At 40.0% G+C, this 27,311-nt stretch overlaps 1 protein-coding gene across 2 annotated transcripts in view; it reads right to left on the reverse strand.

Annotated features, from left to right (window-relative positions):
• The window catches only part of ALDH1A2 (aldehyde dehydrogenase 1 family member A2), a 92,658-nt gene that overhangs the window by 20,823 nt on the left and 44,524 nt on the right, over nt 1-27,311 (reverse strand). For both annotated transcript variants that reach the window (XM_027569385.2, XM_027569386.2), the window contains exons 5-7: nt 18,056-18,117; nt 15,691-15,819; nt 15,451-15,564 (exon numbers count right to left, since the gene is read on the reverse strand). In XM_027569385.2, coding sequence (XP_027425186.1) covers nt 15,451-15,564; nt 15,691-15,819; nt 18,056-18,117 — 305 coding nt within the window. The remainder of the gene's footprint in view (nt 1-15,450; nt 15,565-15,690; nt 15,820-18,055; nt 18,118-27,311) is intronic.

The raw sequence follows: 27,311 nt of genomic DNA on the forward strand, positions 1-27,311 counted from the left end.
CATCATTGCTTCTCCTTTCTAGTTGTGCAACGTTACTGTTTGCTGAGCACATATTCTGTGCTGTTTGTTCTCACAAACATATTTAATCTTCATGTTGTTTCAGTGAGGCAAAATTACCCCCGTTTTATAGTGGGGAAAAAAAAAAAAAAGAGACTCAGAGAGGTCCAGAAATGACTTGCTGACAGGCTCCTGTGGAGCCAGGCCTGGTTCTTCCTGCCCCATTACAGTTTCTCTCTGCGGTTCCTGCTTCTCTGCTCCAGATGCCCTGCTGGGGATAAGGTCCCTTCTGCTAGGATAAAAATCCCATCAACCAAACACACTCTCCACAGCTAACATACAGTCCAGATCGGCTGTCTGGTACACTTAGCATCCTTTTGTTAACTGCATAGGACCTTCCCTCTCTATTTCAAAATAAATAAAAAAGGCAAGATTTTGATTTTTTGGTTTGCTTTGATAGGAAGACTCCTGGAGTACTCAAGTCAATGGTATGACACTTCCCACTCACCAGGTGAACTAAATAAAGAGCTGGGCATCTTGGGACCTATTATCATCCCGAGCTCCAAGGAGAGGGACCCTCTGCAGAATAAATAAATAATCTCGGCTAGCATGCAGAGGCCATAGCAGACTTTTTCTTATTCTCCAGTACTCGAGTTTTGATTTAAGTGTTAAGAAAAGGAAAAAAAGAATTTAAAGCCTGTATATCCAATGGCTTTGACCCATCAAACTGGTATTTTTGATTCACGTGCCGGATGGTTTACACGCGGACTCATACACCCTTAGGAAGGGGCCCATTAGCTTTTTATAAAAAATAGCTAAAATTCTAGCAGGCTGCTTCTCCCCACCTAACAAAGAGGTGGCGCGGCTATGAGAGACAGAGAGAGAGAGAGAGATGCTCCAATCCCCGCCTCCAGCAGCAGCAAGGGTGTCTGCACCGTATGACATAACACTCCTCCCGCTTAGGAAGTGAGAGGACGACCCTGGCTGCGTGAATCCGACTCAGTGCTAATACAGCTGTTAGCTACAAATATTTGTTTGGCATGAATCAGTCTGGACTCTCCTGTAGTTTGCTTTGATGGTCTCTCGACTATCTTGTTGACTAATGATGAAATCATGGTTTGTTCATCTAACTGAATAAAGAAAACACCACACCAAGCAAAGTGCAAACTGCTTTCCTGCACTTGGTTGAAGTTGTTTATTGACTCTGTGTTTATAAGAGCCCTTTAAAACACACTTGGTAAATATTTACATGCATTGCTTATGTATTTCGCTGTATAAGGAAAAATTAATCCCATCTTTAATCTGCGTAACTCCCTTTTGCTAAAGTAAAATGGAAAGCAGCCACCTCAAATAAGCTTCTCATTACTGCTGCAGACATTCCGTGATGTCCCAGTGAGTCCCCTCTCCCTAGGGTAATCACACCAGGAGCCATGTTCAAATCCATATTTAAGTGACATGTTCCCTCTGGAAGAATCTATACAATTTCCCAAGAAGCCTACAAAGTTAAATGAGAATAGATGGATAAAGAAGTAAAAAACCTGATGAGAGCAAGCTTAAAGTGGGTCTGGGAATTGTGGGCTCATCTGATTTGCCTGTGAAAATTCTCTACCCACCCCTATTAACATGGGTAATTATAAGTTGGCTTCCATATTCTAGACAGATGCTTCTCCCTCAGGTCTTCCATTGTCTGTTAATGATACCGTTCCAGAGAAGAAACTAGGAGATATTCCCAAGGCCACAGAAGTGGTTCCCCTCCAAGTGAATGCAAGCCTCTCTAGAGACAGAAATATCAAATAGAGACTGCGTCACAAAAAGTCAGTGAAATTTGCTCTATGCACATGCAATAGGCTAGCTCACTGTTGTGAGTATTCCTAAGAGCAAAACTCTTCACAGGGTCACCTTCCGCCTCATTCTTTTTCTCAAATTTTCCCTTCTCTCTCTCTCAGGTCCCTCCATTGAAGATCTGCATCTCTGAAGATTACATATTTAGTTTTTAATGTTCTCCCGTTAAGATAAAGAATTTCCTGTTATATTATATAAAGCTACAGTAATAAAAAAAAATAGTGTGGTATTGGTGAAGGGACAGACACATGGATCAGTGGAACAGAACAGAATCTAGAAAAAGACCCATACAAATATGGACATCTAAAACACAAAGGGAAAGGCAGAAAGCCAATTCAGTAGGAAAAAAAAACATCTTTTCAATAACTGGTGCTGGAACTCTTATTATCAACATTTTTTTAAAAAAGAACTTAGTTCCTCACCTTACAACATGCACAAAAATTAACCAAAAACAGATCACAGACCTAAATGTTAAAACCTGAAACTATAAAATTTCTAGAAGGAAACATAAGAGAAAATCTTTGTGATAATAAGCTAGGCGAGAATTCCTTAGGCATGACACCAAAAGCTTGATCCAGAAAATTAAAAAATTAAAGAATCAATAAATTGGATGTCATGAAAATTAAGAACTTCGGCTCTGCAAAAGACACTGTTAAGAGAACGAAAAGATAATCCACAGACTAGGAGAAAATATTTGCAGGGCACAATGGACTTGTATCCAGAATACACAAAGAATTTTTAAAATTCAACAATAAAACAACAGAACAGTAAAAAATGGACAAAGATTAAAACACACTTCATCAAAGAAGACATACAGATGACGAACACACACATGAAAAGATGCTCAACATCACTTATCAGCAGGGAAATCCATATCAAATCCACAGTGAGGTATCACCTCACACCTGTCAAAATGGCTAGAATCAAAAATACCAGAAATAACAAGTGTTGGCAAGGACATGGAGAAAAGGGAACCCTTAGGCAATCTTGGTGGGAATATAAATTGGCGCAACCATTATGAAAAGTAGTATGGAGATTCCTAAAAAAGTTAAAGACAGAACTACTGTATGATCCAACAATCCCACTTCTGGGTACTTATCTAGATGAAGAAAACAAAAACACTAATTCGAAAAGATATATCTGCACCCTCATATCCACTGCAGCATTATTTACTATAGCCAAGATATGGAAAAAAACCTGTGTCCATCAATGAATTACTGGATAAAGAAACTGTGGCTATATGTACGCAATGGAATATTATTCAGCCATAAAAAATACTAAACTCTTGTGCTCTGTGACAACATGGATGAAACTCAAGGGCATTATGTTAAGTGAAATAAATCAGAGAGAGACAAATACTGTATGAGTTCTCTTACACGCGGAATCTAAAATAAATATATTTTATGTGTGTGTGTGTGTGTGTGTGTGTGTGTGTATACATGCCTATCTAGAGAGAGAAAAATCAGCTATGTGTATCTAAAACAAGTTCATAGATATAGAGACAAAACTGGTGGTTGCCAGAGGCAGGGGGTGGGGAGTAGGAGAAAAGGGTGAATTGTTTTTGTTTTAGTTTAAATAAATTGAATTCTTAAAATGGGGGCTAACATAAAAACAGTAAGTATGGGAAACAGCCTGTCTTTCAGGTTCTCCATCTGCAAAGCAGGTGCTTTATTCTCTTCTAGGACCACAGCTGTCAATATGTGTGCACTCAGTGTTTTAGCTCCTCTGCTTCAGAAACTAACATTACAGGGAGGAGGGCCAGAATCCAAAAGTAAAAAACGTGCAATGGAAACACCACATAAAAGCAACTACCTATCTATAACGCACACACATGCACAGGTGATAGGATCCTAAGAATAAGGGGAAAGGACCCAAGTGATGCACCAAGATCACCTAAAAAATATTTTAATAAAAATTTTTTTTTAAAACTGAAGGAACCCACTTTCAATTATGGCACATGGTATGTTTGTTGATCTATCTCATGATAAAGTTTGGACTGATTATTACCTAATTTCAAACACTGTTAAGGGTAATTAATATGTACAATGTCTGATTTCAACTCACAGTCCAGAAGAATCACTTGTAAGCCAGTAATGGGGTAACTGTGTTAACAGGATCTTCTGCAGATGTTGTCTAGTTTAACACTCACAACCACTTTGTAAAGTAGGTGTCACTCTCCCCACATGTCATAGAAAACAGACTCAGGAAGCTAATGAATAATCAGGTGGAATTTGGCATTAATTATATATTTATGAAATAAATTTGTAGCAAAATGTTTTCAAATGGGCTTCTATAATTTAAAAAAAATTTTAAATAAATGTGGTGCATAGTCAAAAGTTCCCAAGCTATATATATACTATATACACACATACACTTTAAAAAACACTATGTTGAGATAATACTATAGATTTATTAGAATGGCTAAAATTAAAAAGACCAACCATACTAAATGCTGGATGTAGGGGAGTTGGAAATTTTATACATTGTTGGGAGGAATGTAAGATGGTACAACCACTTTGGAAAATAGTTTGGCAGCTTCTTAACCTGCCATATGATCTAGCCATTCCATTTCTAGGTATTTGTCCAATAGTAAAGGAAAAACACACACACACAAACACACACGACACAGATGCACAAAGACTTGCACATGAATGTTCACAGGAAATTTTACTGATAGTAGTTCCAAACTAGAAACAACCTAAATGTCCTCCAATAGCTGAATGGATGAACAAATTGTGATATATCCATAAAATGGAATATGGCTCAGCAACAAGAAGGAATGAATTACTGAGATACACAACAAGGATGGATTTCACCAAAATTACTGTGTGAGTTAGTACAGCCAGACAGAAGGGTATATACAGTGTGTTTCAATTTATATGAAATTCCAAAAGGGCAATGCAAACAATCTGCAATGGCAAAGAGCATATCAGTGCCTGGGAATGGGAAGGGAATGGAAAGAAGGAGGAGAGAGATGACAAAGCCCAGCAGGAAACTTCCAAGGGTGATGGACGTATTTGCTATCTGAATGTGGTGAGGGTTTCACAGGTAGATACGTATGTCAAGACATATCAAAGTGTACATTTATGTGCAATTTATTGTATATCAATTATAGCCCAGTAAAACTGTCAACAAAGATACATTAAACAATGAAATTGTTACTTTATTAGAGCAATTATGCCATACATCTGCTTGTTGTCCTTTCTGGACTGTTGTTGGGGAAATTATATTGAATCTACTTGACCATTTAAAATACGATTTGATGGTTTTAATTAAAGTCAAACGCATTAGGAATAAATCAACTAAATTTTAAGATAATTTGAACTTGAGAGGGAGAGAGAAGAAGTGAGGAGAAAAAAAGAAACTTACAAGAAAGCCAAAGGTGGTGAAAATAACAGATCAGAGGACGAAAGAAGGAATTATGATTAGAACTAGAAAGAGGCAACCTTCGAGATAACCAGTCTCAGTAAAAGCGAAGCACCACACTCACTAGAGAAGCAGACCAGTTCCATTTACCCGCATGGACAGGAGAACAGAACCACAGCACCAAGGGCTCACGGGGCAGGTAACAGAGAGGAGGGCGCTCCGGCAGCAGAAGCGGCAAGGGCAAGGGACAAGGTCAGGAACGGAAAGGCATAGCACTTGTGGGGTATGCAAGTGGTCTGGGAAGGCTGGACAAAGGGGAAGGTGCGGGGCCAGGTCATGAACCGACCTGTCCGTGACCTGGAGGAGTCTGGCCCTCCAGGTAGACGTGTCCACTCTGCAGTTAGAAAGCAGAAGTCTAAAGCTCAAAAAAGAGGTCAATAATTACAGTGAACTATTTCAAGGAAATACTCTAAATGACAATACTGTGTGGACTCCCTCACTGGATTATTTCATATTGATAAATTAAAAATTAAACCAGCCAATTAAGTTACTCCAGGTGAAAAATCTTTTGTACTGATGGTCTTATAGGATGGAAGAGTTGGGAGTGGGAAATGGTGGTTAATTTCCAAGTTCAGAAACCAATAGTTACGACTGAAATGAACCTTGTACCTTCCCTTAGGAATAGTGATTTTATGCAGAAAAGGGCAACAAAAATTGCTTGTAAGAAGAAAATCTGACCGGCTAAGCCTGGAGTGTAAAATTTTCTCTGAATTCATCAGCTGATTCTCTGGGCTCCCTTGAACAACGTCTGCAGGGGGATACAGGATGATGCCATGATCTTGGAGCTGTGCTCAGCCTGGAGAAGCCTCTGGGGAATGGGCCTGAGGCCCAGAAGGACTAGCAAAGAGAGGGAGGAGGAAGCTCATGAAGAACCTGGGTGATCTTTGGCTCTGTGTGCCAGAGGAACCCCAAGGTCATCTGTCAAACAAGAAGTGACTTAAGAGCATCTTTACCAAGGCCCAGCACGCCGTGGGGAGTCCCAATGGTTACCGGATGACAGGGGACTGAGTTCTAAGATTATCAAAGTCCTCCCTCTTGGGCAGTTGGCAAGGCCATCTGGGCCCTTCGGGGCTCCAGGGCTGCTCCAGGATCTGGGGAGCAGGAAGGAGAGAGGTGTCATTAGCTAAACACAGACGGAGAAGTGGCAGAGGACATGCTGTGGTTCTTGCTCCTGAGGTGTAGCTTATGGAAATAAGAAGAGCCTGAGAACGTTACAAGGGCACTGTGTGAGTGACAGCTTCTTCAGAGAAATATAATCACTGCAGAACCCGTGCCTGTGGCAAGGAGTACCCCCGTGTTCCGTCTAAGCACCCCTGCTGGTGCTTAGAAGAGAGAGGATCCCTGGAATGAACTTATGGACAGAGCGGACACCGTGAGTGGCGGGTGTCAGTTCACAAAAATGTTCCCTCTGGCACAGGTTAACAAACTCAGACTTGTAGTTGTTTTTTTAAACGGACCCAGGAACATGTTCTGGAGTATGAGCCAACCAGTCAAATTATGTATAAGCTAGTGATTCCTAAAAGCTAGTGAACCTAAGAATCACTAGAAGAGCTTATTAAAATGAGAATTCCTGGGCCTCGTTTCCAGTTGTTCTGACTTAGAGGCTCTTGGGTGGTGCCCAGGAATCTGCATTTAAACAAGCCCCTCCACCCTCGGCCAGCACTCCCCATCCCCAATCCCTGTAGGTGAGGGGGGTCTTTGAAGAACTACTGGAAAACATGGTAACCCATTACACTTTGCTGCAAAGAAATTCTCCCTGCTCTGGGATTCGGTTCTGGCAAACACAGGTTGTGGGAGTGGTCCCCACACTAGGCCATAGTGGAATCATACGCAAGTTCCTTAAATAGGTACCAAGTGTCCTCTTCTAGCACGCTCTCTAAGTGAAGGTCACTATTCCACTTAAAAAAAAAAAAAGGACTTAAAATCAGCTTATCCAAGAAAGTACCTGGGCGATCTTTCAAAAAAGTAAAAAAGAACAGCAAAAACAAAAACACCCCCACATTCATTAGAAGACAAAAATATTTGTAAACTATGTATAAAAGCCCTAAAACAAACAAACGGAAAGTAAAACTGCCAGAGGACAGCAGGAATTAGGAGTTATTCATAGCCCCTCTTGATAGATGAAGAAACGAGAGGTCAGAAGGAGTAAATAATTTGCCAAAGGTCACACAGCAGATTTGGGATTTGATCCCAGGTTGGTTGAATCCAGCCCCCTTCTATTCTACCCCATTTCCCCAAGCATAAATTATTCTATACATTTCATTTAAAAATAAATAGAAAACAATGACAGCTAATATTTACTGGTACGTTACTAAAAAACAGACTCTGTCCTAAACATGTTACATATATTAGCTTATTATATCTTCAGATCCATGAATTAGATACTTTCATCCCTTATTTAGAGGTAGGCATCTGAGGACTGGAAGGATAAAATAATCACCTGTACTGTGAACAAACCCACACCACCATTATAGAGGCTGAAATTATGTCTAGTTTTCCGATATGGATCTGACATATCTTATTTAATCTTGATTGCTTCTAGTGTGACTTGAAGACACTGCTTGGAATTTCTTACCGAAAAAGTGATTTCCTCTGTTTTTTTTTTTTTTTACCCCCCTCTGGTTTGTCTAAAGAGGCAAAGTGCGGTGGTGTGACGCAGTGTTCTTTCAAGCTTTCATTTAGCAAAAGAAGAGGAGTACTTTATTTCCCTTTAAGAGGCTCTCAATAAAGGATTGAAAGAAATTAACTCAAGCTGAACGACATTAAAGCTCTAAAATTCCTAAACTAACATAAGATTCTATGAGGAGGTCTTTGTTATCATGAGACTGATTGGATTGATTACTAATGGTTTGGCTCAGTGATTAACTTTGGCTATGTTAAGTCACTGGATAGCTTTGCAGATGGAGATTAACCTGGCCTGAATATAGGGAAGAGTAACATAATCTAAGGAGTAGAAAGATGATTTATGAGAAATAGCTATAGGGTAAAACCTAATATTTTACCTAACTCTGGCACATCTTTGCATCTAGTGGAAATTCTTCCACTAGAACGCTGGGATTCCGTGTTTAGCAGTCACCGAACATCTGCTGTCCAGTGTTGGTTTGCTCTACGAAGTGTTCGGGGCACAAGGAAATCAAACACACACCAACTTCTTGATATGTCCCATCTGGCATGATTTAGGTTCTTAGGCTGGGTTTTTGTCCCCCCCCCCCCCCATCTCTAAAAGGTTTTTCACTTCCAGAAGTGACTGTTAAGGATACACACTGATTTAGCATAAAATCTACAGTTCTGGAGCGTCAATGCCTGTTAAAAGTAGAGCTGTCTGAAACGACAGAAGAATGGAAACTATCTTTGCTTTTGAGAGGCAAACGGGGAAACCTAATCTCCCATTTTACATCCCAGCAAAACACGTATTAAGCTTTTTGAAAGTGCTGGTCCTTCATATCAGGCTTGGGGAAGATTCTGAGAACTGAGTGGATTTCAGTATTTGTTGATGGTCTGCCAGTATCGAGCAGCACATTCCTCACAAGAGTCCTCATAGCTGGGGTTACTGTCCTCCAAAGGTCTTTGTGTCCCTTGGTCCCCATATCACCACCATTTCATTTTCCCCCAAGAGAAGAGGAAGATAGGCCTACATTTCTCCCAGTTGTGAATATGAACAACTGTGGACTCAAGATGTAGGACTATCTTTTTCTTAAATGTTGTCTTTGAATGACGTAGCTTTTCATTTAAACTTAAATACTTTGAACTAATGATATTGTGATAGTGTTGTATGGTGGCAGGTGGTAGCTACCCTTGGGCTGAGCATAGCATCATCATCCCCTTCTAGCTCTGAGATTAAGCTTTGTTTCCCCCTCAATTGCAGTCCTTCCTCTTTTATGGGGCTAAGAAATATTTATAATGCAAGTTGACTACACATCAGATACTACTTGAGGTAGTGAGAAGAATGCCTAAGATAGACTCCAAAGAGAATGCCACCCCAAAATCTGCATATACGGCCAGAAAGTAAATAAATTTATAACCTCACTGACACCCATCCATCCAATTTGAGGCAATGAGGACAAGGACAAACTATGAGGATAAGTGATCTGCCTGAGATCTAAGGGAAGAAATCAAAGAATAGTATCAAAAGTAACCAAAAGATGCCACAGAGCCCTGCTTCTGGTCATAATGGAGTAATGGCCCTGAACCTGTCTTCCCACTGTAAACAACTAGAAAAGTATGTGAGACAGCTTTCTTCAAACTGGCCACCGGGCAGTAAGGGACTGTGATCCCAGAGGTGAGAGAAACGAATTAAGGGAAGACCTTTTTGCCAAAAGACTTCCTTCACTGCAGCATGGGATGGGGAGGCCAAAGTAGAACAGAGTGGTCTCACTAAGTTGATGAAAAAGATCGGAGTTTATAGAGGCTTTAGTGGCTAAAAGGTGAGGGGCTTAGTACCAGAGGGAAGAATGAGGTCCAAAAATTGGCACGGGGGTCCCCTTGAGTCTCTGGCTGAATGCTAAGCTGGGAATACATAGGGTGAGACTTCACGAGACCGGATAAAGAACAAAGACCAGGTCATCTGTATGCTGATAATCCCCAGAGCTCATACAGGGCTGGGAGACCTTTGAGTTCAGACTGGCCAGAGTGGAAAGACCTGGTTAAACACTGGGAGCATTCAGCTGAAGCTCTGGAAGAATCTTTGTAATCTTAGTAAATTTTAGTATTTAGTAAAAAATAAACTAGTCCCAACAAAGCTTAAAAGTCAGTGTCAAAAGGGTCAAGCTGTCCTGCAAGTGACTTAACCATTTGTCAAAAACAAACAAACCCAGCACTCTTTAAAGAAAGACAACAAAATCCACATGGTAACAATCCTTTCCAAAATTAACAGACATGAAAACCAACCAAACAACTATATATATATATATATATATACATATGTATATACAACCAACCAAACATATATATATAAACCAACCAACCAAATATATATATATATGCATATATATATATAACTAAACTAAATAAATATATATATTTGAAAGAAATGGTCAAAGTTTTCCAAATTTGATGAAAACTATAAATTTACAGATCCAGCTATAGACTCATAGATCTAAAAGTTTTCAATGAACCTCAATTAGGAAAAGAAAAACAAAAAAGAAAGAAAACTACACCGAAGCACATAAGAATCAAATTATTGAAAACAGTGAAAAGAGAATCTCTCAAAAGTATACAGAGAAAAAAACTTTACATTCAGTAAAACAAAAATAATGACTGCTAAGTTCTCATGAGAAACAGTGCAAGTCAGGAAACAACAGAATGGCATCTTTATAAAGCGCTGAAAGTAAAATAAAACAAAAATAAAAACTGTCAAATCAGAATTCTGAATTCAGAAAAAAATTAATTTAAAAAAGAAAACAAAATAAAGCCATTTTCAGACAAAAGCCAAGAGAGTTTGCCACTCATAACCTGCACTCTAAGAAACGTTCAAGAAAGATGGTAACACAGAGGGAAAATGGTATCCGAAAGACACTTGGGTCTACACCAAAAAAAAAAAGAAGAGGGCCGGAAATGGCAAGTCTGTGAGTAAACACAAAATAACTGTTTTCTCACTTTAAATTTTTTTAAAAGATAGCTGACTTACCAAAAAGAGTAAATAACATACACAGGAGCAAATGAGAGGGCAACAGCATAAAGGATGGGATGAAAAGTGGAAGAATTCTGTCGTACGGTCATTATATATGAAGTAACAACACTATTTAATGATAGACTGTGATTGAGATGCATATTGTAATTACTAAAGCAACCACTTTAAAAAGAGGTAGAGCTAATAATCCTAAACAGAAGTTAAAATGGAGTACTCACTTCATCCCAAAAGAAGGCAGAAAAAGGAGGAATAAAGGAACAAAAAAACAGATGGAACAAGTAGAAAATAAACATCAGGATGAGAGATTTACACCCAATGATATCAATAATTCTTTAATATTAAACAACAACCAAAAAAAAAATAAAAACCACCAACACAGGAGAGTATGTATTGCATTACTCCATTTACATAAAATTCTAGAATAGACAAAAATAGAAAAAGGATCAGTGGTTGCCTGGGGCCAAGGGTATTACACACAAAGAGGCATGAAACATCTTTTTAGGGTATGGAAGTGTTCTGTATCTTTATTTGGGCAATGATTATATGAGTAATTTTGTATACATCTGGTATTAGGTATTTTATTGTATGTGCATTATACTTCAATGAAGTCTTTTAAAAAGTTGAAAAAAAAAAAAAAAGGCAAGACAAGAGATTTGAACCCAAGCAGCCCAGAAACAAGTGCTTATGTTCTTACTGATTCACTATACCCCTTCTTTTTTTTTTTTAAGATTTTATTTATTTATTTGACAGAGAAAGAGAGAGAGAGTGAGACAGAGACCAAGCAAGGGAAGTGGCAGGCAGAGAGAGGAAGAAGCAGGCTCCCTGCTGAGCAGGAAGCCCAACTAGGGGCTCGATCCCAGGACCCTGGGATCATTACTTGAGCCGAAGACAGACACTTAAACAACTGAGCCACCCAGGTCCCCTCCCCTTTTTAAAGATTTTATTTATTTGAGAGAGAGAGGTAGAAGGCGGAGAGGCAGAGGGAGAGAGAAAGAAGCAGACTCCCTGCTGAGCAGCAAGCTCACTACATGTGGGGCTCGATCCCAGAACCCTGGGATCATGACCTGAGGCATGATGAAGGCAGATGCTTAAACGGCTGAGCCACCCAGCTGCCCCTCACTACGCCACTTCTTGTCCAGCCTTTAAGATTGGGTCATCCATCAATACAGCTTGCCAATACATGACATTGTGACTTTAAAAACCAACGTGACTGACACATAAACAAAAAGATGTGCATGGTGCTCCTAGATGAGAAGTCAATCTTGTACAGAAAGCGCTCACCCTCAATTTAGTACAGACAGATAATGTAACACCAGTCAAAATTCCAATGAGAGTTTTTGGGAGGAAGGCAAAGTGTTTAGAGAATCAATGTGAAATTTTATCTGAAAGGATGGGCAAGAATAGCTAAAAGGTTTTGAAAAACCAAATAAGAGGGTATCTTGTCTGACATATTGCAACATCTTTCTTTTAAAGATTTATTTATTGTAGAGAGAAAAAGAGAGAGAGTGCATGAGGGGCAGGGGGAAAGAGAAAGGGGAAGCAGACTCCCCACTGAGTGGGAAGCCCAAGGTGGGGCTGGATCCCAGGACCCTGAGATCATGACCTGAGCCGAAACCAAGAGTTGGACACTTAACCAACTGAGCCACCCAAGAGCCCCTACTGCAACATCTTTTAAAACCTAGTAATTGAAGTAATCTGGTACTAGTGAAAGAATAGACAAATAAAATTGTGAGTCCTAAAACAGAGACATGTATATATGGAAATTTATCATATGTTAATGTTGTATTCAAATTAGCTGCAAAAAGATAGATTGTTTAATAAATGGTGTTGGAGTAACTGAACACTCACTTATAAAAAAATAAACCTAGTCAACATCACTGATCATCAGGGAAATACAAATCAAAACTACAATGAGATACCACCTCACACCAGTCAGAGTGGGTAAAATCAACAACACAGGAAACAACAGGTGTTGGCCAGGATGCGGAGAAAGGGGAGCCCTCCTACACTGTTGGTAGGGATGCAAGCTGGTGCAGCCACTCTGGAGAACAGTATGAAGGTTCCTTAAAAGGTTAAAAATAGAACTACACTGTAAGCCAGCAACTGCACTACTGGGTATTTACCCACAGAATAAAAAAATACTGATTTGAAGAGATACATGCACCCCGATGTTTATAGCAGCATTATCCCCAAACTATCGAAATAGCCCAAGTGTTTAATTGAACTATGATACACTGATGCAAGAGTATGCTATTCACCTATGAAAATGAATGAAGGGGATCTGTAAGTACTGACATATAAGGTGCTATATCTCATTTTATATATGATCTCATTTTTATTAAAAAAATATTATACAGTAGAAAGCCCTTAACTGGCTCAATCTGGACCACTGACTGATTAATTGATTTATTTTGAGAGAGAGAGAGCATGCATGCAAGTGGGGGGAGGGGCAGAGGGAGAGAGAAAATCTTAAGCAGGCTCCATGCCTAGCGTGGAGCCAGACGCAGAGCTTGATCTCACGACCCTGAGATAGTGACCTGAGCCGAAATCAAGAGTTGAATGCTTAACCGAATCACCCAGGCGCCCCATGACTGGCTAATTTAAAAAAAGGTTAAAGCAGGGAAAGATCCTTAAATATTTCATTTTAATTTAAAAAATATGTACATTCATTCTCTACTCTTTGGATATAGAACCAAGGACTTTTCTTTAATTATGGGTTTACCTTTCCTTTCTGATGAAACCATCCCCCTAAAATACTGTTTAAGATTTCTGCTTTCAGTTTCTTTAAAGTGGAGTGAAGACTTAAAAATATTTGCAAAGCGAGCCAGGTGCACATTCTATCTAGCTTTATATTTTCCCCCACGTTCTTATAATTGTCTTGCCCACTCCTCGTTGATTGCAGTTTTTAAGGCATCTAGCCCTTAGCAAATCTTTTCAAAGCACTAGACTTAGTTTAAATAGGAACTATAATTTCCTTTCACGCCCACATTTTGGTTTACATATTTCATTAAAACTGCAAATTCCTATAACAAGTACAACTAGAATAAGAGGTTTGGAAACAAGATTAACTATAAACATAAAGCTCAAGAATCTCTAACTATAAATTAACACTCAGGTTTATTAACCAGTCTCTTATGAAACATTTTTACCTGAGTCCATTTAACCAAGTATCATTAAACGCATCCGCTGATACAGTCAAGCCCTTCCGCACAGGCCATCCCGTGTGGGAGTCACTAGCCACGTGCGGCTGTAGCGACTCACAAAGGGGCTGGTCTGCACTGACACGTGCCGCAAATGCAATCTACAGGCCAGATTTCAAAAACTTTGTATTGAAAAGAGAATGCAAAACACTGTGACAATGACTTGTTATATTGATCCTGAGTTGAAATGATAATATTTTGGAAATACTGGATTAAATAAAATGTTAAAATTAATTTCACTTGTTTCAAAACTTTTTTAATGTGGCTAACAGCAAATTTTAAATTACAAGTGTTGCTCATTGTATTTCTGTGAGGCAGCACTGTTCTTGATCTGCAAACATCCTTCCTTCAACAGGGAGGTCATCGGTGAAGTTCTACTTGAAACAATAATCAGACTTTCTTTTTTTATCATCTCTGTTACCTGAATCCAAGACATTTAGAGTAACATTTCAGAATAAATTTTCTAAGCAGACTTATGACTCTTTATCAAGGGTCAATAAACTATGGCCCATGAGCCAAATTTGGCCTGCTGTCTATTTTAGTATGGCCTGCAAACTAAAAACCGTTTTCGTGGTTTTAAATGATTGGGAGGGGGAGAATCAAAAGAAAGTTAGTAATTTGGGATGTGTAAAATTATATGAAATTCAGATTTCAGTCTCTATAAACAAAGCTCGATGGGCCTGTGGCCATGCTTAGCTTGTACGTTACCTATGGCTGCCGCTTCCTGCTTCACAAGGGCAGAGTGGAGTGTCGCAGCAGAAACGACAGTACCTGCAAGATCTCCAATATTTACTCTCTGGCCTTTTCCCGGGAACGTTTGCTGACCCCCGCTCTTTCTCATCCCTTATGGCTCATGGGCATAGTAAGATGCCAACTGCATCTACAGGATCTGGTGAAACAGTGAGGAGAGAGAGCTGAGTTTCCATTTTAATCTCTACTAGAGATCAGTTTGGATTTCCAGCTTCTTAACCTGCTTCTGCCATTGATGTCCTTGACTCGGAAAAGTGTTTAGAACCCCAGCTTCTGGGATAGATTTCATTTGTTTCCTTTTGCCTCTGGGAAGTGTTCCTTCTATTTCAAAACGTAAGAGGGTGTTTTTTTTGTTTTCTGGGACAGGTTTTCCACAGATGACATCCCGAAAAACACTCCAAGATCCGTGCCGTCGAAAGGTCAATGCACAACTTGACTTTGACATTCGCGAGTGTTCTAGCTATGACAATATGCCGCCCTATGAGGGCTTGGGTACTCACTGCTCTTGCGGTGTCCCACCGCTATAGGTAACACATTCTGTTTTCTTTCAAACCCTCTCTTCATTTGCAGGACTGTTCCTCAACCCACGGCTTCTCAGGTACCTACCTCAGTTGACCCTGTGAACGCAATCTTGTCTATGCCAATGTGAGAAGCTATTGCTGCCCCAGCCGTTGGCCCGTATCCTGGCAAAATATTGATGACTCCCGGTGGAAAGCCAGCCTGACAAAACAGAATTGGAGGAAATGTGGCTTGTGAAAGCTGATGAAGCACATTAAATCGGATATGCTCCAGTAGGCCCCAGGTATAAGGGCAGTGCGAGCCACTCCTAAAGCCGGTTTCCCTTACCTCCTTGATGAGGGCTCCCATGTAGAGCGCGCTGAGCGGGGTTTGTTCTGCTGGCTTGATAACTACTGTATTACCACAGCAAAGAGCCGGAGCAATTTTCCAAGCAAACATCAGCAGGGGGAAGTTCCACTGAAAGGGAAAAACTCAAGGTGGATAAATGAAAAAATATTGCTCTATGACTCTGTTTTCAAGCTGTGACTGCTGGGATTTCTCAGACAAGGCCTCTACATAAATCTTGTCTCACCACAGAGTACAGATGTTTGGGTATTTTAATTACTTCATTAAGAAGAGAAGAGGACTGGCCTTGAAAATCTCCCCTTTTGTCTCCATTCGGCAAAATACTATATCCCAATGCCCCACCAAAGGAAATCTCAGGGTGAAAAGGGAGTTTTTGTTTTTTCTTTGTTTTGTTTTGGTTTTTCATTTTTGTCATTTTGTCTGTTTTTAAAATTAGACTTTGGGGGGTGCCTGGGTGGCTCAGTCGGTTAAGCGTCCGCCTTCGGCTCAGGTCGTGATCCCAGGGTCCTGGGATCAAGCCCTACATTGGGCTCCCTGCTCAGCAGGAAGCCTGCTTCTCCCTCTCCCACTCCCCCTGCTGTGTTCCCTCTCTTGCTGTGTCTCTGTCAAATAAATAAATAAAATCTTTAAAAAAAATAAAATTAGACTTTGGGTCCAGTAAGTTCCTGTGTACAAAAACTTTTTCTTGCATGTGTGATTTTACACCAGCAGCTTCAGACGGGTTTGAGAGAGCTCTTCGGTGTGGAAGGGCTGGAAAAGAAAACTCCGGCTGTTAAGTCAACATGTACTTGAAGGGAGTGCCTTTTCTTCATATACACGTATTGTCACAAAGCACCCGATGACGAGAAAGAAACCGCATCGACTGATGAGTATGCAAAAATTTTCATTTGTCTCCTTTCCGTTGCAAAATAAACGAATGGGAGGCTGAGAAATATAGGGGAGTATCTGAATTTGGGGCCCAAGATGGTTTATTTAAACTGATTCTTAAAAAGGATATTAAGCTTGTACTGTCACAGGCACAGGGATGAACCTTGGTGCCATCAGGTGTCATCGATAATTTCATTAAGAAAGAAAACAGAAATCCTGGTCCCCTGGCTTCAGCCCTTGACCATAATGTGTTTCAGCCTGAAGCATCTCAGCGGCCACCCTTGAAAGATTCTCACTGGCACTGGCAAGCTTGCAAAAATATACAAGTGTCTTGCCTTCACCAAACACCCAATTTCTTTTCCCCTTGGTTGTTTATAAACTTGGGAGTCCACAGCGATGTTTTAATTCCATCTACAGTATATAAATCTTGGAGTGCGGTAATTGAGCCGGAGCTGGCTGACAAGTGGTTCTTGTGTTGTCAGTGAAAACTGGAGCTCCGAGCTTGCCTCTGGAGAAGGGCGAGAAGAGCAGGTTTGGGTTCCCGCAATGGAGGTGACAGACCTCACCCCAGCCCGATCCACGGGGGATTTCCCTAGATGGGTTAGGAGTGGCAGAACTTAACCCAACTTCTCATTTTCTGTTTCATTCTCTAGTAAATTTCACAGAAACCCACAGCTTGCAGATCACTTAAAAAAAATACTAATACCTCTCAAAAATCTCTGCCCCCCACAAAACCAAAGATGACTTCCTCCTATATATTGGAAAGAGAACACTTCTTGTCTCTACCGCAAGAGTTGAATTTGAGCCTCTCCTGAAATCCCTGCCAGAATGATTAGCTAGTACTGTTGGAAGATTCGATGATGTTTTATACAGTGCCAAGGCTGTGTATGAGAGAGGGGGAAAAAAAGACAATGTTTAATGTTCCAATCCAAACACTAAGCACTACATCTATTTCCCTTTACAAGACATACAACAGCCCGGCATGGTTTCAATTATGACTGTGACGTTAATTGTACTGCTGTGTCTTCCGTAGAGTCTTCTATCTAGATTCTTGTGAAAAGAAACAGCGGGAAAGAATGGGATTAAAAGACCATATAAAATAATATGCCTGGAAAGATGGTGAGTCATAGTTCTAAAAAATAAACAAGCAAATATAACAAAGCATTAATTTTCCATAAGCAGAACGGACATCCATAACCAAGGGCAGGTTATTAATACACTGGGCTTTGCTTTGCTTTGCTTATTTTAATATGAGAATTCCATGGCTTGAGAACTCAACTCCTGGTAACGGAGCCGAAACCCTATTAACCTGTTCAAATAAGCATTTGCGGGGAGGCTGTTAAAGATATGTCAACAACATGAGCTCAGTTTTTTGCCCCCTGTAATGGAAAGCATACCTCGTTGAGGTCCATGTTTTATGTATCTTTAAGAGAACTGATTCAAATGAAAATAAATAGGAGACGTGAGGAGATTCACTCACCGGGATGATCTGTCCACACACTCCAATGGGTTCGTGTCTGGTAAAAGTAAAATAATCTCCATCTGAAAGAAATGCCCATGGTCACCACCAGAGAATTGGGATGAGAAGAAAAAAATGTAGAGGGAGAATCTGGGTGGCGATGGAAAAACCAGAAATAAAGTTGAGAAAACATCCTATTCAGCTGTGTAGGAAAGCTGGTAGAAGAGCTTATCACTAGGCACAGGGTGTCTCCAGATACGGCTCCTGGACACCCAGAGTACTGATGAGGGGCCTTGAAGGTGAAATGAAGGACAAGTTTATGACAGGAGAAGCAGTCTTCCGGGGAGGTGGGGGCAGGGGACTGGTGATGGGAGGAGAGGGGCTGGGAACTGGAAAATTGTAAATACTAAATTTTATGTTAAAGTGCTAAAATGATACTTCAATGTACCTCAATATTTTAAATAACTTTATGAAGTATTCAAAAAAAAAACTACGTAAAATGCTACTGGGTAAATTTTAAATGGTAGGCAACTAGGAAAGGTGAATAGTACAGTTAAGATCTTTTTTTATAACTGAATCCAGGCATCAAAATACACCTTCCGGGCACAAGGGGAACAGAGACATGTCTGGGCCTCTTTCAAGAAGGCAAAAGTCCACGTCAAAAAAGATTCCATCAAAACCCCAAAGACTCTACCCTCAAATTAGCCAGGGAAATAAGGACGATTTAATAATCTTATTTTCCCTATAGGAGCAATAGGCATAATAATAATAGGAATAATTACCCAGGAAATCCAAACCAAATTTTTCTTTAGGAAAATACCATTATGTTTATCTGATTTTATTTTTTAATTTTTTTATAGATGCATTATTTATTGAAACAGTCTATTATTAATGAAAATTTAGATTGTTTCCAGTGTTTTGCTAATGCAAACAATGTTGCAATGAATTATTTCATCTTTATGTACCTGTACACATATATTTCTGATCACTTCCTTGAGGTGGAGTTGCTGAATGAAAGCATATGTTCATATTAAATAGTAATAAACTGGGCGCCTGGGTGGCTCAGTTGGTTAAGCGACTGCCTTCGGCTCAGGTCATGATCCTGGAGTGCCGGGATCGAGTCCCGCATCGGGCTCCCTGCTCAGCAGGGGGTCTGCTTCTCCCTCTGACCCTCTTCCCTCTCGTGCTCTCTCTCATTCTCTCTCTCAAATAAATAAATAAAATCTTAAAAAAATAGTAATAAACCTTTTTGACCTGACCTCCCTAGATACTGTATCAACTTGTACAGCCATCAATGATGTGTGATAGATTCTGTGTCAATGCATTATTATTTTTTTTAATTTAAATTTTGTTAGTTAACATATAGTGCGATATTGGTTTCTGGAGTGGAATTCAGTGATTCATCACTTATGTGCGACACCCAGTGCTCATAACAAGTGTCCCCATCTCCCATCTAGCCCCTCCCCCACCCTCCTCCCTCCATCAACCCTGAGTTTGTTCTGTCATTAAGAGTCACTTATGGCTTATTTCCCTGTCTCCTTTTTTTCTTTTCCCCCTTCCCATACGTTCATGTTTTGTTTCTTAAATTCCACATAAGAGTGAGATCATATGGTATTTGTCTTTCTCTGACTGGCTTATTGCACTTAGCATAATACTCTCTAGCTCCACCCACGTCATTGCAAATGGAAAGATTTCATTCTCTTTGATGGCTGAATAATACTCCTATATATGATATGATAATATGTATATCATGTTTTATCTGAATTATTTTAAATGGCTAATTGAGATAACCAAATAATGGCTTGTTCTTAGCATATGGCACTACAATGCCAGTACTGGACAAAGTCTTTGTTTTTCCCTCAACTGCCAACGCTTTGGCACTCATATTTGTTTTCTATCACAAAAGCTGTCCCCAGGGAAAGTGAAGACCCTCAGCTAATTCTCCTGAAGAGCGTTACTCTTAAGGATGAAGAAGTAGGGACAGGAGGAGTGTCGCGGGTTAGGGGAAGAGAAAGGATATGATTGTTTATCATTGTCTCTCAACTAAACCCCTCCTCTTTATACACAGAACTGTTTTAATTAAGTTCAAAATTAGGCATTTTAAAATAATTAAAGGTCTCTCTCCCTCCTGGACCTCTTGCCAGAATTCACAGCTATCTGTTGCTGGTGCATCTTTTCAAAGAACTTTTTTTTTCACATACAGGTATGTGTAGCACCCTTTTATTTCTCCCCCCAGCTTTTTAAAAAATATTAATGTGATCATACTATTCACAGTCTTCTATATTTTTTCCCACTTTTTTTTCAGATACAGCTTACACATTTTTTGAACTGCTGAATGCTATTCCACTGGTTCAATACTTGTAATTACTATAAACTGTCCCGAGGGACACAGACATTGCTTTCAGTTTAAGCTATTATGAATAATGCTTTAAACATGATCATTTCACATTATCTTTGCATATCTGTGGAATTTCACGGTCAAAGTGTATGGGCATTTCACATTTTGATAAATACTGCCAAATCATCCTTCAGAAAAGTTATACAATTTAGAATTCCAACAACAACATGGTATTTTTTCCCAACCTTCAACACTGGGGCTTTTCAAACATTTTAATTTCAGTCAACTGGACAGGTGGAAAATGACAACTTATTATGATTTGTGTTTCATTATAGATACATGGTGTGAATATCTTCTCGTGTTTACTGGCCATTTTCAATTATTTTCTTCAAATTTTTATCTTTTGCCCTCTTGTTGTTGGGTTATTCAACTTTTTAGTCATTTGAAGAACTCTTACATACATACATTAAGGAAATTAGGTCTTTGCCATGTGTACTTGCAAAGTCTTTTCCTGATCTGCGCTGCCCGTCTCCAAATTTGTTTTATGACAACGCTTTAAATGGAAGAAATTGGGAAACAGGCAGCATTCAACAACTGTAGGAAGGGAATTATTTTAGCATATATCTCCATTAAAACAAAAGTAGCCCAGTGGAAACTGTCCATAGGATGACAATAAGAAGTCTGAGTAATACTTTAAAAATCAAGTCAACTATCTTAGCTTTGTATGCAGACAACTCAAGAATTTTCATAGATACCAGTCTTTTAAAGATTTTTTTTTTTTTTTTGACACAGAGAGAGACAGTAAGAGGGAACACAAGCAGAGGGAGTGGGAAAGGGAGAAGCAGGCTTCTTGCTGAGCATAAAGCCTGACGCGGGCCTCCATCCCAGGAAGGCAGACGCTTAACGACTGCTTAACTAGGCACCCCTCATAGATACTGTTCTTTACAAAAGTACAAGTTACTGTCCTTTTTCAGCTTACAATCTCTGAAAACGTTGTTTTGTTTTAAATATCAATACCTTTTATTGCTTTACTTTGTGTGTGTGTGTGTGTGTGTGGAAGATATAAATGGGATGTCAGGCTCTTCTTCCCGGAAGGTTTTTCATAAGGAGCAATAACTCTGATCAAAAGGTTGGATAGTTTCATATGCACGGAAATCCTTCCCAACTCAACTGTAACTTGGCTAAGGTGACGGCTCCAGGTGGATCATCACAGATGACAGAATCAGAGTATCATGTCAAGAAGGGGTGCAAACGGGCTGAGAAAAAGATGGGAATCTGGACTGAAGACCACCATGGGCGTTTACTGTGGCAGCACATGCAGGGAAGCTGGAGCAGTTCAGATGAAGCATGTCCCCCTCTATATTCTAATGGCTCAAGAATTTAGTTGTATTACTTGTATAATTTTCAAAGTTCCTGAAGAAATGAAAGAGAAACAAAATGTAGGCAGAATCTTACAAGGCTGACCTCACAATGACTCCATAATTCTGTCCCAAGAGAAACTGAGTTATGGGGAATTAAAACTTCCTTGGATGAACTGTCCACAGATTTGACACTTAGCTGAAGGCTGGTATAAAGAATGGACTGAAGAATCTTCTATCTCTACAGCTCCTCTAAGCAGGAAATGAAGAAATAAAGGGTATTTTGGTGCTTGAACTCTTCCCCCAAAGAATGCTGTGTGAAAGAGATAAAGGGGCCCTGACCTTGAGCTCAGTCTGTATTCTCATCTGATTGGTTAGTGGGAGATGATCCCGGGCACCCCGAGTCTGACTGGGGTGCCAGGCAAACATAAGAGCTATGCCTTCTACGTGTACCCTTGGCTAGGGCTAACGTGGGCACCATAGAGGTCCTTCAAGCTACTCTGACCCTGCTCGGAATCCCACCCAGCTGCTCCGCTAACATTACCCAAAGGCCACCTTCATCATTTTCACCGCGTCCAAGTACATTACTTACTCTGTTACTTAATAATTTGTTAAATCATTTTTTAAAAATATGTAAAGAGCTACTTGTTAGTCTCACCTTAAAAAACTCTATGGAACAACGGGTTTCATGAGCTAGCAATATTTTCTTCAAACCTAATAATTAAAATGAGGAATGTTCACTACTTTACTGTTTAGAATAATCTAACATGCTCCAGTGCCATGTGGTATGTACTGTGATTCTCAAACGGAAACGTGTATATGAAGCACCTGGAGAGCTTGCATTTTAAAATGCAGGTTTTGAATCAGTGAGTCTGGGGCAGGACCCGAGAGTCTGCATTTCTCCACGTTCCCAGGCAATCGTGGTACTTCTGATCTATGGACCACGCTCTGAGTAGTGAGGTGCAGAGGAACCGGAAGAGCAAAGGGCGTCCCTGGGTATCATGAGGACCTACAGCTGCTTTACAGCTGCTGACTTCCTGTCTATTTTACTGTTTGCCTCTCTGATGACTCTACTGATCTGCCTAAAGGAGTTCAAGTGTAGGAGAATCTGATCAATCTTTTTAGTATTTTACAAATACTAAAATAAGGCCAAAAACGTGTCTTTCTATAGAGCTTAACAAACTATTTTCACATTATCTCATTTCAAGCTCAAAACAACTCTATAAAAAAGTAGGGCAACAGTTATCAGTATTTTGTAAGTAGAGAAAAAAATGGCACAGAGAGGTTAAGTCTAAAGTGACTTAACCTGGTTAAACTGTGCTTCTGGATTTGAACCTGAGTCATCAGACTTCAAGTTCATTGCCCTTTGAAATATTATTAAAGACTATTCTGTGACTAGGCTGGATTTAGCTGGATATCACAAACCACAGAATCAGAGTATGATGTCTAGGAGTGCAAAGGGGGAAAAATGATAACCCTTTTGTGAAGAGTGAAGATGATTCTTTGAGGATTTTTTATGTGGACACAGAGAACTCACATAAACTCCAGTATCTAAGAAATAAAGGGAACACTGCAGAGCAATACCTCCTCCCCTCAGATGGGGCACCCGGGACTGAGTGCCTCTCACCTCTTCATGGAAGCAGAGTCAACTCCAAGGGGTAACAGTGTTACTTCTCTCTCTCTCATATACCTAAGATGCTACATAATGAGTACTTTTCTCTGCCTAAGAGAAACTTACAGTCCATTTTCCCACCTTTTATGTTAATAATGTTCTCTATATATGGCAAGATGACTTAAAGGGTGTTCCCTTCATTTCTCTAGCTTTGTGCTATAGAGTGCTTCAGCTGGATATAGAAAAAAATTGGGGGGCTCCTGGGTGTCTCAGTCGGTTAAGGGTTGGACTCCTGATTTCAGGTCAGGTCATGATCTCAAGGTTGTGAGATTGAGCCCTGTGTTGGGCTCCACGCTGGGCATGAAGCCTGCTTAAAATCCTCCCTCTCCCTCTCCCTCTGCACCACCTCCCTCTAAAAGAAAAAAAGAAAGAAAAAGAAAAGGGAAAAGAAAAAAATCTCCACCCAAACTCAGATACTCTGTTTTAAGGCTATGATGATCTTAGGTCTTCTTACCAAATATGAGATATTGAGAGTTCAGACTCAGCAAGGAAGGACTGTATTTGATGAGAATACCAGAAAAAATATTCTGGATTCCAAATTCTGAGCCAACAAGTTAGATCATAACTATGGTGGAGAAAATTAAAAGAGATGAGATACCAAACCAGAAATACAAAATCACACGTGTAGGAAATTTATCTCTCAGCCTCTTTTCTCTTTCACTCAAAAAAGTAAAAAATATAGGGTAATAGATACTGCTCTTGAAAGGAGTTTAAGATCTACCCAGAGACAACTTCTCTGATGTGTTTTTATATTTGAATTTTTACAACTCAGGAAGAACATAAAAATCTTACAATTAAATACATTATATCATCAATCTGGTTAACCTATGGATCAAACTTTATTGACTGTGTGTAGATGGAGGCATTTCTAGAATTATACTGAGAAAAGCCTTTGACCCCTAGAAATGAGTAACAGAGTAAGCTTCTTCTGCATTTGGGAAATGTTAAGCCACTGTTCTATGTTCTTTGATGGGAACTTGTCAAACTACACAGGAGAAACAGCAACTATGTAGTTAATTAGCACAATTTCATTATGTGAATTATTCCTTCAGAGTTACCTTTACTTCTTAAGGCAAATTTTATTGTTGCTTGAAATATTTTTTTTACAGGATTTTTATTCTCATAGGAATATTGGCCATTGGCACAGTCTCTACATGAACTTGAGTATATTTAAACAATACGTCAATAAAATCAGAAAAATCTAAAATGTGCCAGAAATCGAGGAGAAATTTATCTAACATGGACCTCCAGAAATAGCTTCCAATTACAATACAAAGAGTATTTCAAGAACTACAGCAAATTTTGTATACTCATTAAAAGTGAGTTTATTTAATAGCATAAAAATCTGTAACACAATTCAGTGAAGGGAATCTCTAGTCTGTGTTTCGAGGAGTTAGTAATCCTTGTGATGACCCCAGTATTCAACAATTAGACCAGCTACACTGAGTTATTCCATTATGTCCCCTAGCAAATACCTACGTATTCTGACACTGGACAGACCTCACTGAACATTTACAGCTATAACAATAAACCCTATAAAGGCCTATACAAACACTGAGACTTGACGTTAGCATATGATGGTGCTTACACTGTTCTTCCCCGGAGTCTGCTAGTAGCTTCTCAGAGGTGAGATCACATGTTCCTGAGTCAGGAAGCTCTCTCTTAGCTCCACCACTACTCCATCATGTGCTCTTGGAAAAAAGTGACTTCTTGACCTTCGTTTCTTTGTCTGAAAAATGAGTAGACTGGCCTTGGGATCCCTCAGGTCTTTTTTAACCCTAACTTCTCAAAGAGGTCTGAAGCAGACTTCACAACCTCCTGTAACCAGCAATTCAGGTCCTACGAAGGACCCTGGGTTCTCTATAGGTGGGCTGAGCAAACAGCTCCTCACTCTCAGTCTGAGTGAACAAAGACCTCACCATGAGCACTCTCAGTCAACAACACTAAACTAGATTGAACTCTTGAAGGCAATGCCTTATGGTATGAGTCAATGTCTGCACGTTTTTAACCTATTCTTTAATTTAAAAGGTAAATCTGAAAGGGGGTGTAATGGATAAATAATTACACATGATCTGGGTAGATTTTTCAGCCTTTGCTATATGCTAATGTATCATAAGGCCATTTTCATGTCAGAATTCAGCTTAAAGCATGGACATTTTCCCTGCTTACATATCACAAAATCAATAAAATCAACACTTGTTACAGAGAAAAACCTTAAGTCATGCAAATCGATTAACCTCCATTTCTCCCTCAGTAAACTCTAAACAAACTTGGATTCTTCCTCCATCCCAAGGAGTCTGTGGACATGAAAAGAAACAGAGGATCTTGATATAGGTTAAAAATAATCAAAATGGGGAAAATAATAATCCCTCTGCAGGGTTGCTATGAGATTAGAGATACTATAATGGGCACAAAGTGATCAATACATCACAGTAATGATTGTTATTTATCAGCATAATTAGGTGGTGCCATAGTAAAAGGGTCAAAGCGTAGGATTTAGAGTCAGAAAGAATAGCTCCATTGAATAGCATGGCAGGAAATAAAAACCAGTGTTGTCAAGTGAACAACACTGAGACCCTTGTGAATCACACTGATATTGCATGACTCCGTGATAGTGTCTGACTGTGGGCCTTGCGGGAGAGGGAATGGGGAGGGCTGGGAGAGGCTCTCGATCCAGAGGGAGAAACAGTTGCGCAGTGGAAGGTTCAAAGTGCTCATGCCATAACCTGTCTCTCTTCGTCTCAAATATTCTAAAGGGAGGCTACAGTTCGGGGGATGGGGAAAGAGCAGGTCCTTGCTCCAAATATCGATTATACAATCAAATGCTCTCTGTAAAATGCAATTTTGATCAAGGCATTTGTCTATTTAAAAGACTTCAGTGACTCACCACGGCTTTGGAATACAGCCTGTAGCATGCTTTACCAAGCCCCAGAGCCCCGCCGGCTTCTCGGCCCGGCTACGCCGTCAGACCCACCGCCACACCACACCGTCCTCCCTCCGTGCTCTGCACAGGCTGCTGTCCCCACCCGTGATGGCCCTCCCTCCATCTTCACTGAACTGCCCTTCAGCGACCATCTTGTACATCCCACTGCCTTCTCCAGGAAGCCTTAATACCCGGTGAGAGGCCTCTCCTACCGCATCCCATCGAACTTCGTGCTTCCATATCTGAATAAGCCACACTATATTGCAATTGCTTGTCTACCTTGTTTTCTTTACTGTTCTTTGACCATCTTACTTACTCACCTTTGTATCTCCAGTGCTTTACATTGGACAGGAAACATAGCAGGTGCTCAGAAAGAGACAAAACACAACAAAACAAAAAACCTGTCGAGTGAATGAATGCATGAAGGAAAGAATGAATGACTGAGAGGCTGAAGTTGATGCCTGGGAGAGGAGATGAAGGAAGAGCTCTTTCCATTACAGGGCAGATCGCCCTGCCTCCCTAAATGGGAAGGAGTGAAAGAGACAATAGCATCATTCTTCCTACTCTCTTTGGGTACTAAGCTTGGATGAACCATAGGTTGTCCTTCAGTGAAAAGAAAGTGATCTTATATTTTGAAATAAAAAAAAAAAACTTTCCAGTTTACTTTTTATGGGTGACCAGACAGAACTGAACCTTTCATCCCTGTCTTTCCTCTAGAAGCAATAGTTTGGTATTTGCTGATTTAGTGTCCAAGCCAACTTTAGAGAACATAACTGCCACGGACAACAGGAATCAAAAGTCTGTTGATCTAAAAACCTGCAGAGGATTAAAGACGTCACCAGGGTGACTGGCCTCTTCATCTTTCTGTGCTGCTGAACCAGTCTCCATAAGAAGAGGGTCTACGATGGCTTAGGCAGAAAGAGACTTGGGCTTGAATCTCAGGCCTGCCATTTACTAGCCATGTAACCGTGTTCAAGACGCTAAAC

Source organism: Zalophus californianus, chromosome 6, assembly GCF_009762305.2.
Source record: "Zalophus californianus isolate mZalCal1 chromosome 6, mZalCal1.pri.v2, whole genome shotgun sequence".
Classification (NCBI taxonomy): Eukaryota; Metazoa; Chordata; class Mammalia; order Carnivora; family Otariidae; genus Zalophus; species Zalophus californianus.